This window comes from Entelurus aequoreus, linkage group LG06 (genome assembly GCF_033978785.1).
Source record: "Entelurus aequoreus isolate RoL-2023_Sb linkage group LG06, RoL_Eaeq_v1.1, whole genome shotgun sequence".
Taxonomy (NCBI): domain Eukaryota; kingdom Metazoa; phylum Chordata; class Actinopteri; order Syngnathiformes; family Syngnathidae; genus Entelurus; species Entelurus aequoreus.
This window is the reverse complement of record NC_084736.1, coordinates 858,921-871,273: the sequence shown is the minus strand read 5'-3', so window position 1 is coordinate 871,273 and position 12,353 is coordinate 858,921. Positions and strand designations below refer to the sequence as shown.

The window sequence follows — 12,353 nt, the reverse complement described above, 5'->3', positions numbered from 1 at the left end:
ATTTCTCGACCGATTTGAAAAATGTCAACACCAACCATTTAAAATAATTCAAAACATTCACATTTTTAAGAATTAAAAAAAAAATCCCACTTGTCCCCAAATTTCCAGGAATTTCCCATTGAAATGAATGTGACATCTTTCCAAGTTGCACAATTCCCACATTTATCAACCTATTCAAACCATTCCAACATCAACACATTCCACTCATCCTGGACATTCAAACTATTCTTACATTCATACTACATTCTGTCAGTTCAACTTCAGCATTGGAGCATTCACACCTCATCTAGTTAAAAACTGCTTACTTCCTGTAACGTGCTTCCCTGAAACATTAGATGTTTCAAGATAGCTTAGCGGTTGGCACGCCTGCTACTGGTGTCTATCACGTTTTGCCTCGCCCTCCTCCGATAACGATACTTGATAATGATACTTAAAAATGTTGTGTTATTTGTTGTAATGAAGGTAATTACCGTGACTTGTTTCGCCAAGTACCTCCTTCCAAAAAACACCATAATGACCAATGTTATATTACACTAGCGTAGTAGGCCCAAGTATTAATTAAAAAAACAAGGCAGAGGTTTTATTTACCAACATTTTAGCGTCTAAACAATGCGTCTCCACACCTGCACGTTGTGGTTAAAGGACGAGGTGTCAGAGTGAGACTAGTCCTCCAGCTAAAAATACAAGCAATTACTCCACACCCTTTTGAATACTTGTGTAGTTGTTCACATCGCCAACGCTCACCTTTACTTGTCACTTTCTGCAGACATTGAGAAGAATAAAGTACTTTTTCACCCGAGTCCACTGGTGTTTACCTTGGTCATGTCTTGAGGATCAGGGACCACAAACATTCCTGGCGGAGGCTCCTTGTAGATGGACATGATGTCCCTGAAACACCACCACAAAATAGTCAGGTCCTTGTCTTTCACGGACGTTAGAACAATGTATATTTTTTTAGACAAGAACACATGTTTTTCTGCATTCTAAGTCGTAAATAAATGTTAGCAAAAGTCAGCATCTTCTATTCGGCCTGAAAACATATTTTCATCATACTGTAAGTATATATGTAGTATCTAGAAACATTCATAATAACATGTAATATTTACATATTTTCATCATTCTGTAAATATATATGTAATGTAGTAACATTCATAATAACATGTAATATTTACATATTTTTATCATACTGCAAGTATATATGTAGCATCTAGTAACATTCATAATAACATCTAATATTTACATATTTTCATCATACTGTAAGTATACGCAATGTAGTAACATTCATAACATGTAATATTTACATTAATCATACTGTAAGTTTATATGTAGTATCTCGTAAAATTAATAATAAAATGCAATATTTACATATTTTCATCATACTGTAAGTATATATGTAATGTAGTAACATTCATAACAACATGTAATATTTACATATTTTCATCATATTGTAAGTATATATGTAATGTAGTAAAATGCATAATGACATGTAATATGTATGTATTTCCATCATACTATAAGTATATATGTGATGTAGTAATATTCATAACAACATGTAATATTTACCTATTTTCATCATACTGTAAGTATAGGGATGATGTTTGATAAGAAATTATCGAGTTCGAGCCTATTATCGAATCCTTTTATCGAACCGATTCCTTATCGATTCTCTTATCGAGTCCAGATAGGTTGTTGTATATGGAAAAAACACACAATATTTGGTTTAACAAATCACTGCACATTCTCTACTGCTCGCTACTATAGTATTACCATATCTGAGTTATTGTGCAGAAATGTGGGGAAATAACTACGAATGTGCGCTGCGTTCGTTAACCGTGTTACAAAAAAGATCAATTAGACTGATAGATAATGTTGGACATAGAGAACATACAAACACTTTATTGAGTCAAAAATATTAAACTTTGAGGATTTGGTAAAATTGCAAACAGCTAAAATGATGTGGAATTAAATGATGGAATGGATTAAGTAAAAAAGTTAAACATTGCACTGATATGATCCACTTTAAGAGGTTCTACAAATGAATAGTGCTTACAAAGTACAAAGAAGAATTATAAGAAAAACTTTCAACCTTATTGAAAATAAGATATTCTTCATCTCAGTATATTAATAATGACTGAATTAATTAATTACATATTACAAGATATTTTATTATAAAAAGGTCAGTAAATTATGTATATATTTGTCGGATCATGTTTTGTTTAGTTATGTTCTGTTAGTTTTGGACTTCCTTAGATGTTTTGTGCACTTCGGGGGTTTGTTTTAGTCATCATGGTTACTTATGATTTTCACCTGCCTTGTACGCGCACCTGTTGCTCATCAGAGACTCTATTTAAGCCTGCCTTTTCTGGTCACTCGTCGTGGCTTCATTGTTTGCATTTGTAACAGTTACGTTGGCATTCTGGTTTTCGAGCGCATGATTCCTGTGCTAAGTTACCTTAGCTTCTAGTATTCCTGTGCTAAGTAAGTTTTTGCTTTAGCTTCTCGTGCGAACGGCACGCTTTCCTTTTGTTTCGTTCCTGTCTGTTGTAATGTGTATGATTTATGAGAAATAAATCATCTCCTACCTGCACGCTTTCGTCCAGAGCCGTCAGTTTTGCGTCCCGGGAGAACGAACCGCAGCACGCTGCACCCCACCGTGACAAATGACTGAGCTACGTGACGTCATTTCTTGTGATGTCCTACGGGGCATTTCTTGTCGGGACGGGATTCGTTCCCAGGGATTCGAATAAAGAACCAACTCTTTTTCTTTATTATAGTGGTCTTGATAACGGGTACCGGTTCTCAAAAAGGGATTCGAGTCCGAGGACTAGGTTCTTTTCTTATCGAGCATCATCCCTATGTAAGTATATATGTAGTATCTAGTAACATGCATAATAACATGTCATATTTACATATTTTCATCATACTGTAAGTATGTATGTAATGTAGTAATATTTTAAAAAAAAATCTCATTCTAAGAATAATAATTAAAAAAAAGGCATCACAACATTTACCTTTTCCTTTGACAACACGGATTACTGCAGACTTCATGAGAGACAACAAACGTAATAAAACAATCACTTACCGTACAATGTCTGCACTCACTGGGATAAAAACTGATGGGATGTTTATATCATCACCTTTACAACAACAATAATCCTCGCGAAGAAAGGTGGGGTAGAACCAAGCGTCTTTTTGTGCATTTCTCGTCTTTCTGGGGTCTAAATTGGCTGTCAAAGTTGACCAACTTGTCAGATTATGTCCTATCTTTGTACTATTAAGGTGAGGTGTGATTTAAGATGTAGAATAAACTTTCACGAGCTCCGAGGCGAGGAAGCAGCTCAACAGCCAAGCATTAAGCTATTTCACACTCTGATCACGGTGCCGCTAAAAATAGTTCCTATAGTATTATAATAACAATACCGCTAATACGTCAGGTCACGACATGTAAATAGAGTACTGTTGGATGTTTTATTCACAGGGCTTTATGGACCTCCCATTGGCTCCACTGTAAACAGACTTCTATTTACATTTATTCACCAGTTACAATGCATTAAAAATGTGTACGTTAAGCAACTCTCCAAAAAAAACTGCAGTTCCCCTTCAACTCCTCCCAAAATGTAAACTAAACTCTGACAAATGGAATTTGAATACGCTGAAAATGTGGACTAGTTTTAGGTTGATCTTTATTCGTAAACAGTATATATTTTTTCAACATGTGACTTCAAAATAACTAGTTTTGAGATATGGACTGCAAAAATGTACATACTTAGCCGGCGAGCTGTTGAAAGTTCATTCTAAATGTTAAATCATGCCTCTCACCTGGACAGACGAAAGATAGGACAATTGACAGCCAATTTAGACCCAGAGATGGCCAGAAAGACACTAAAAGACGCTTTGTGAGGATGAATTGTTGATGTAAAGGGGAAGATATAAACATCCCATCAATCTTTATCCCAGCGAGAGCAGACGCTTTACAGTAAGTGATTGTTTTATTATGTTTGTATATCTTGTTTAGCACTTAGCAATACTTATATATGATGCTAAGTGTTTGACTAAAGATGCTTCTAAAACTTGTAGATGATCCTCCTTATATTTAGGCTCAAAAATAGAAGTTTCTGGGTCATCGTTTGTCCCAAAGTAGTCTTTGTTGTCTCTCATCAAGTCTGACATGATTAGTAGTCTTGTTGTTGTTGAAGGGAAAGTGAACGTTGACATGCGTCTGTGTATGCTCAAAATGATGAAAATATGCAAATATTACATGTTATTATGAATGTTACTATATACTACATATATACTTACAGCGTGTATATAAAAGATTGGATGTTTTTAGAGCGCTGTATAGGCAGAATAGAGAGACCATCATTAGCTCCATTGTTAGCTGACTCTTGCTAACGACAATATAGGATGCATTAAAAAAAAGTGTTCTTGTCTTACATAAGGATGGTGAACGATGGACAAAATTCCTAAAATAAAAAGCAGTTACCCTTTGATGGTAAAAAAAAAAATAGGCAGTTACCCTTTGATGGTTAAAAAAAGAAAAATATTTTTCTGTTTGCCATAACCTTCATTCTATTACTAATAAAAGCATGTCATCAACATTAATTTGCTCTTTTAACTTGTATGCAAAAATAAACAGAATTTAAACAAGATCACAGTACACACACACCACCGCTCTCATGTTTGCGCGACTTACATCAGTCGTGTGGAAACTATATTTGGGCATTTCAAAGTTCCGGATCTTTATCAATTTATATTAATGACACACTGAAAAATCAAAGTACGCTTAAATCTCTCGATCAACTTCAAGTCTGTCGATAAAGTTTTTTTATGTTTTACTTCCTTTTGTCAAAACCCCTTTTTATGGCAAAATACAAGATATGCAATATTTTCCCCAAACATATTTTCAATGAAATAGGTCAATAATTCATAACATTGATTTGAAGTCATAATTGTTTTGAGAAATGACTTTTTTTTTAATGCCCTTAAAATTATTGGAGATTTTAAAGAGCCTCAACTCATAAAAGTGTTAAAAAGAAGTTAAACTTCTTTTTTTTAACCTTTCAACACTTAAGGCTTTAGATCAACTTTTAGATCCATCCATCAATTGTGTTATTTTGTCATGCTTTTGGTGTATGCCCTTTGTTTTTATATGGAAAACACACAAAACATGTAATATTTTCTCAAAAAAATATTGCAAAGTGAATTTTTGGATGTGAAGTACTTGGAACTTTAAACAGGTCAACACCATTGATTTTGATTCATTATTATTTTTTGAGCAATTACTTTTTATTTTATTTTTATTCCACAAAATGTATTGGGGATTTTAAAGAGCATCAACTGTTAAAAATAAGTTCAACTTTCTTTTCAACAGTTTAGGCCACAGTGTCAAACTCAAGGCCCGAGGGCCAGATGTGGCCCGCTACATCATTTTATTTGGCCCTGGAAAGCCTGGAAATAATGTGTATGAATAAAATACTGTAACTTTTCTTACTAAATGTATTATTTATTTATATTTTGGGAGGAAAAAAATATATGTACTCCATGTAATCGCAAATCATGTTAACTTAAATATTGTCTAATTATGCAAAAATATATTATCAAACATTCAAACCATTTTTAAATAGAAATAAATACTAATAATAATGATTTTTTTTTTAAAAGTGCAATGTAAAAGTAGCAATAGATTTCATGGTCAAATTGTGAAATTTACAGAGGTTTTAACAGCATTTTTCTCTAAATGAAAAAAAACGGAACGTTTTGGCATTTAAAGTACTAAACCGAAAAACCTACACTTCTTGATTTGCGGTAGAAAAAACAAACCAAGGACTGGCAGCTCAGGTGCCGAAATTTTGCTGTGAAATTGCAGGGGTTTTTTATTTACAGTAAAAAAACTAATGTAAATTTTACAGTAAAATTCTGGCAACTGAGTTGCCTTTTATTTTTTTACCATAAAACAGCAGTACTGTTTTTCCATTTACAGTAATATACACTACATTTTGAGGTGAAATTATTGCAAGTTACCATATTTTTTTTACATTTTAGTTTTTTTTTTAAAATCTAATAAAATGCATTAAAAAAATGGTGTAATAATAGTATTCACTGTTAGAAGCGGCCCTCTGGGGCCAAACACAACTGCCATGTGGCCCTCAGTGAAAACCACTTTTACACCTCTGGTTTAGGCTCTAGATCAGGGGTGTCAAACTCATTTTAGATGGGGGGCCACATGGTGAAAAAATCTACTCCCAGGTGGGCCGTACTGGTAAAATCACGGCACGATAACTTAAAAATAAAGACAACTTCAGATTGTTTTCTTTGTTCAGAAATAGAACAAGCACATTCTGAAAATGTACACGTTTTTTTTTTTTACACTTACATGTTAATAGTATTCTATCTTTAGTTTATATTTTCTGAATAAATGATGTGATAGGTGTTCATTTCTAATCTATCAAGATTAAAAAATTATATCAAAATCAAATTACAGGATGTTATTTATGTAGTTTGATCATTTTCATCGACTGATGCACTAACATCATGTGGTTTATTTTGTACATATGTAGCATCATCTACAAAGATACAAAGAATTGCTATTGCGACATCCAGTGGACACATTTAGAACAGCTGTTTCTTTCACTTCAGGTTCATTTTTATACTTAGCAAACTCATTCCGTGGGCCGGATAAAACCTGTTCCAGGGCCTGATCCAGCCCTCTGGCCATACGTTTATACGTTTGACACCCCTGCTCTAGAACAACTTTGGATCCATCCATCGATTGTGTTGTTTTTTTATATGGAAAACACACACAATATGCAATATTTTCTCCCAAAAAATATTGCAAAGGAAACTTTAGGTGTGAAGTAAATACCATTAATTTTGACTTATTATTTCTTGAGCAATGCCAGATTTAAAGAACTTTTCTGTATTAGAGGGAAAATTGCTACTTTTTCTCGTTCGTTTCACCGGTTTGCTTTTTTATTTCACTTTGCTATATTCTTAGAATATAGAATATTAGACCGCTAAAAAATTAGAAACCGGCTGCAAATGGCCGCCGGGCCACACTTTGGACACCACTAAATTAAATAAAGGTTTATATAACTAAACTAAAGCTTTAGGTTGATCTTTGTTTGTAAACAGTATATATTTTTTCAACATGTGCCTTTAGAATAACTAGTTTTGAGATATGGACTGGAAAAATTGACATACTAATTCTAGATGTTAAATCATGCCTCTCACCTGGATAGTAGAAAGATAGGACATAATCTGACAAGTTGGTCATCTTAGACCCGGAGATGGCGAGAAAGGCACGAGAAAGACGCTCGTTTTTTGTTTTTTTAAACCCTTTATGAGGATGATGAATTGTTGATGTAAAGCGGAAGATATAAACATCCCATCAGTCTTTATCCCAGTGAGAGAAGACACTGTGCAGTAAGTGATCTAGGACAACTTTGGATCCATCCATCAATTGTGTTATTTTTTTATATGGGAGAACACACAAAATATGCAATATTTTCTCCCAAAAATATTGCAAAGGAAATGTTTGATGTTAAGTAAATACCATTGATTTTGATTCATTATTATTTTTGAGCAATGCGAGATTTAAAGAACTTTTCGGTGTTAGAGGGAAAATTGCTACTTTTTCTCGTTACGTTTCACCGGTTTGCTTTTTTATTTCACTTTGCTATATTCTTAGTGTTTTCGCTAGGAATTTTCAAATTGGGGTCCTGGGGACCCCGTCAAGTCATACAAATGGGGTCCCACAGTAAATGTTTGGGGTCCCACTTTTTTTGTAAGCGTTTTGAAAACAAACGATAAATGTATGCATTGTCCTGTTATATGGTAAATGGGTTGTACTTGTATAGGGCTTTTCTACCTTTTTTTTTAAGGAACTCAAAGCGCTTTGACACTATTTCCACATTCACCCATATTCTATATTGTGTTTGGGAGAAAGGTTGTCATAAACATTACTTCATTCTTTAAAACTTTTTTTATAAAAGAAAACAATTTTTTATGCATATGCAAATGTATTTAAGTAATAAACATTAATTTCCTTTTTTCTTTCCTTCATGGATATAAACTTTACCGCTGCCTGTAGTTTTTTCTATGTCTGTATTTAATAAGTTGTAGATATTTGTTTCAGTATAAAAGTGTAAAAAGTTTTTTGCTTGGGTCATGAAATGATGATAATGTTGTGCCAGAGCATACATACATTATTTAACACCTAAATCTCTAGAGTCTACATCAACTTCACATCTATCCCTCAATTCTAAGTTTTTCATGTTGTTTTTTTGTTTTCTGCCCTTTTTGTCAACGAAAACTATGTTTTTATGGCAAACACACAAAATATGCAAACTCTTCCAAAAAATATATTTTTCAAAGTGGATTAATTGATGTGAAGTAATCGGAGCCTTGGATAGGTCAATAATTCATAAAACAATGATTTTGAAGCAATATTATGTTTTGAGCAATGACTGTGCCTTCGCCCGAATGCAGCGGAGATAGGCTCCAGCACCCCCCGCGACCCTAAAAGGGACAAGCGGTAGAAAATGAATAGACGGATGGATGTTTTAAAGGGACACAAATGGCCCCCGGGCCACACTTTGGACACCACTGAATTAAATAAAGGTTTATATAATAAACTAATGGGTCGTCGTGTACCTCTTTATTCTTAAAATAGCAGGCTGTGAAGTTTTGTCGTTGTCCCAGTCAGTGCTCCGGGTCGGGTCCCAGGTGGCGGCGTAGACCTGCGTGAGGGGCCCGGGTCCTGCCCCTGCGCCCGCCGCCTGACCGACACCCTGCGGGAGAGACGGCGAGTGCACGTTGGCGGACACCGCCGGTGGAATCAAGCCGAACGCGTTCCAGAAGTCCGTGGCCGTCGCCGCCAGACCGTCCGCCGGCGAGTCGCCGGGACCAAGCCCGACCTGGTCGCCCTCGCTAGGCTGTCCGCCCGCCATAGAGTCGGCAAGCATGAGGGCGGAGGTGCCGCCAGAAGCGAGGGAGTCGCCGATGGACTCCGGTCCGACGCTGTCCGCCATGGCCGGGGTGCTGTGAAGTGGAGCTAACGGCCGCTGTTCAACAGTACGAGACAATTGTTGGCACGGTTGGGCAGCCCAGCGTCCATGTAAGAGTGCCGCGGAACTCGAGCTTCTTCTCCCGAGATCAGAGCGATGACGTCCCGCCTCCACACGACAACACAACCCGAGGACCTTCTTCCGCCGACATGCTAGCTTCTTTACGTCAGCGTCTTTACGTCAACGTTGGCCGCTTTACGTTAGCTGCTTCCCGCAGGCCTCGAAAGTGACAAATTGTCGGGCGAACGACACTCCTCGGCCCAGTCGCGCTCTACCACACAACGTTAAATCAACTACGAGAAATATTAATTTCCCTCACCAATCACTTTCTTTACCACCCGAGTCTTTATGTCGAAACCAACCAGATTTGACTCGCGACATCGGATGGCGTTTCAAGTCAAGACGGTTGCCCACTTCCGGTGCGGATTCAAGGCAACGACGTTTCAGAGTAAACGTATGAGACGAGCTAACCCACGCATTTAAACGCATGGAAAACGATTTTCGTCGTCATAAAGCCACACATACTTCTAATTTTAACAAATGGCAAAAAAAAGCAGCATGTACCGAATACATTTGTCGTAACCGCAAGGTTATGGTTTCCCCAACATGTATTTTGAAAATCCTAAAGTCACGGACCTATTTTTTTTTTTTTTTTAAACCTATATTTATAATATGCAACATTTACATACAATCAAGAAATAATAATAATCGAAACAAGTACAGAAACAGTACAAGACAGCGCCAGAGGGTTGTAAACTCAAAGTAACTAAAACAGAATGCAAAATATATATGTAAACTATTTTTATGGACTTGCCTCTTTGTAATGTTAAGTTCCTGTTATAAGCTGTTATACAGTATATGCCTTGAGCTCTTATTTTGAAGAAGCTAAGAGCAGAAGTGGTGACGCGGTGCGGTGGAGCGGAGTTTTGAAAAAAAAAAACGAGCCTCCGTGTTTGTTATTTTGTAGTTTTATACAGTATAGGCGACATATATAAACCCTCGGTTACATTCGCTTGTTTTCAAAACTCCACTCCACCACACCGTGTCACCACTTCCGCTCTTAGCACCTTCAAAATAAGAGCTCAAGACATATACTGTATAACAGCTTATAACAGGAACTTAACATCACAAAGAGGCAAGTCCATAATAATAGGTTACGTACACATACATACATACATACATACATACATACATACATATATATACATATACACATACATATTTATATATATACATACATACATTTACATTGAAGACTTCTATGGAAATACAAGAACCGAGACTCAGATTTCCCTCGCCCGGACGCGGGTCACCAGGGCCCCCCTCTGGAGCCAGGCCCGGAGTTGGGGCACGATGGCGAGCGCCTGTCCCCATGGGGCCCGGCCGGGCACAGCCCGAAGAGGCAACGTGGGTCCCCCCTCCAATGGGCTCACCACCCATAGCAGGGGCCATAGAGGTCGGGTGCAATGTGAGCTGGGCGGCAGCTGAAGGCAGGGCACTTGGCGGTCCGATCCTCGGCTACAGAAGCTAGCTCTTGGGACGTGGAACGTCACCTCGCTGGGGGGAAGGAGCCTGAGCTAGTGCGCAAGGTGGAGAAGTTCCGGCTAGATATAGTCGGACTCACTTCGACGCACAGCAAGGGCTCTGGAACCAGTTCTCTCGAGAGGGGCTGGACTCTCTTCCACTCTGGTGTTGCCAGCAGTGAGAGGCAACGGGTTGGGGTGGCAATTCTTGTTTCCCCCGGCTCAGAGCCTGCACGTTGGAGTTCAACCCAGTGAACGAGAGGGAAGCTTCCCTCCGCCTTCGGGTGGGGGACGGGTCCTGACTGTTGTTTGCGCTTACGTGCCAAACAGCAGCTCAGAGTACCCACCCTTTTTGGATTCACTCGAGGGAGTACTTGTGAGTGCTCCCCCGGGTGATTCCCTCGTTCTACTAGGCGACTTCAACGATCATGTTGGCAACGACAGTGAAACCTGGAGAGGCGTGATTGGGAAGAATGGCCGCCCGGATCTGAACCCGAGTGGTGTTTTGTTATTGGACTTTTGTGCCCGTCACAGATTGTCCATAACGAACACCATGTTCAAGCATAAGGGTGTCCATATGTGCACTTGGCACCAGGACACCCTAGGCCGCAGTTCCATGATCGACTTTGTAGTTGTGTCATCGGATTTGCGGCCTCATGTTTTGGACACTCGGGTGAAGAGAGGGGCGGAGCTTCCTACCGATCACCACCTGGTGGTGAGTTGGCTGCGATGGTGGGGGAGGATGCCGGACAGACCTGGCAGGCCCAAACGCATTGTGAGGGTTTACTGGGAACGTCTGGCAGAGTCTCCTGTCAGAGAGAGTTTCAATTCCCACCTCCGGAAGAACTTTGAACATGTCACGAGGGAGGTGCTGGACATTGAGTCCGAGTGGACCATGTTCCGCACCTCTATTGTCGAGGCGGCTGATTGGAGCTGTGGCCGCAAGGTAGTTGGTGCCTGTTGTGGCGGTAATCCTAGAACCCGTTGGTGGACACCGGCGGTGAGGGATGCCGTCAAGCTGAAGAAGGAGTCCTATCGGGTTCTTTTGGCTCATAGGACTCCTGAGGCAGCGGACAGGTACCGACAAGCCAAGCGGTGTGCGGCCTCAGCGGTCACAGAGGCAAAAACTCGGACATGGGAGGAGTTCGGGGAAGCCATGGAAAACGACTTCCGGACGGATTCGAAGCGATTCTGGACCACCATCCACCGCCTCAGGAAAGGGAAGCAGTGCACTAACACCGTGTATGGTGAGGATGGTGTTCTGCCGACCTCGACTGCGGATGTTGTGGATCGGTGGAGGGAATACTTCGAAGACCTCCTCAATCCCACCAACACGTCTTCCTATGAGGAAGCAGTGCCTGGGAAATCTGTGGTGGGCTCTCCTATTTCTGGGGCTGAGGTTACTGAGGTAGTTAAAAAGCTCCTCTGTGGCAAGGCCCCGGGGGTAGATGAGATCCGCCCGTAGTTCCTTAAGGCTCTGGATGCTGTGGGGCTGTCTTGGTTGACAAGACTCTGCAGCATCGCGTGGACATCGGGGGCGGTACCTCTGGATTGGCAGACCAGGGTGGTGGTTCCTCTCTTTAAAAAGGGGAACCGGAGGGTGTGTTCCAACTATTGTGGGATCAAACTCCTCAGCCTTCCCGGTAAGGTCTATTCAGGTGTACTGGAGAGGAGGCTACGCCGGATAGTCGAACCTTGGATTCAGGAGGAACAGTGTGGTTTTCGTCCTGGTCGTGGACCAGTTCGGCAGGGTCCTTGAGGGTGC

General features: G+C 39.5%; 1 protein-coding gene across 1 annotated transcript in view; it reads right to left on the bottom strand.

Moving 5' to 3' along the window:
- The window catches only part of LOC133651708 (ubiquitin-conjugating enzyme E2 Z-like), a 29,851-nt gene extending 20,358 nt beyond the window's left edge, over positions 1–9,493 (bottom strand). The window contains exons 1-2 of the mRNA XM_062049745.1: positions 8,653–9,493; positions 816–888 (exon numbers count right to left, since the gene is read on the bottom strand). Coding sequence (XP_061905729.1) covers positions 816–888; positions 8,653–9,029 — 450 coding nt within the window. The 5' untranslated portion in view covers positions 9,030–9,493. The remainder of the gene's footprint in view (positions 1–815; positions 889–8,652) is intronic.
- Between the last annotated feature and the right edge of the window lie 2,860 nt (positions 9,494–12,353).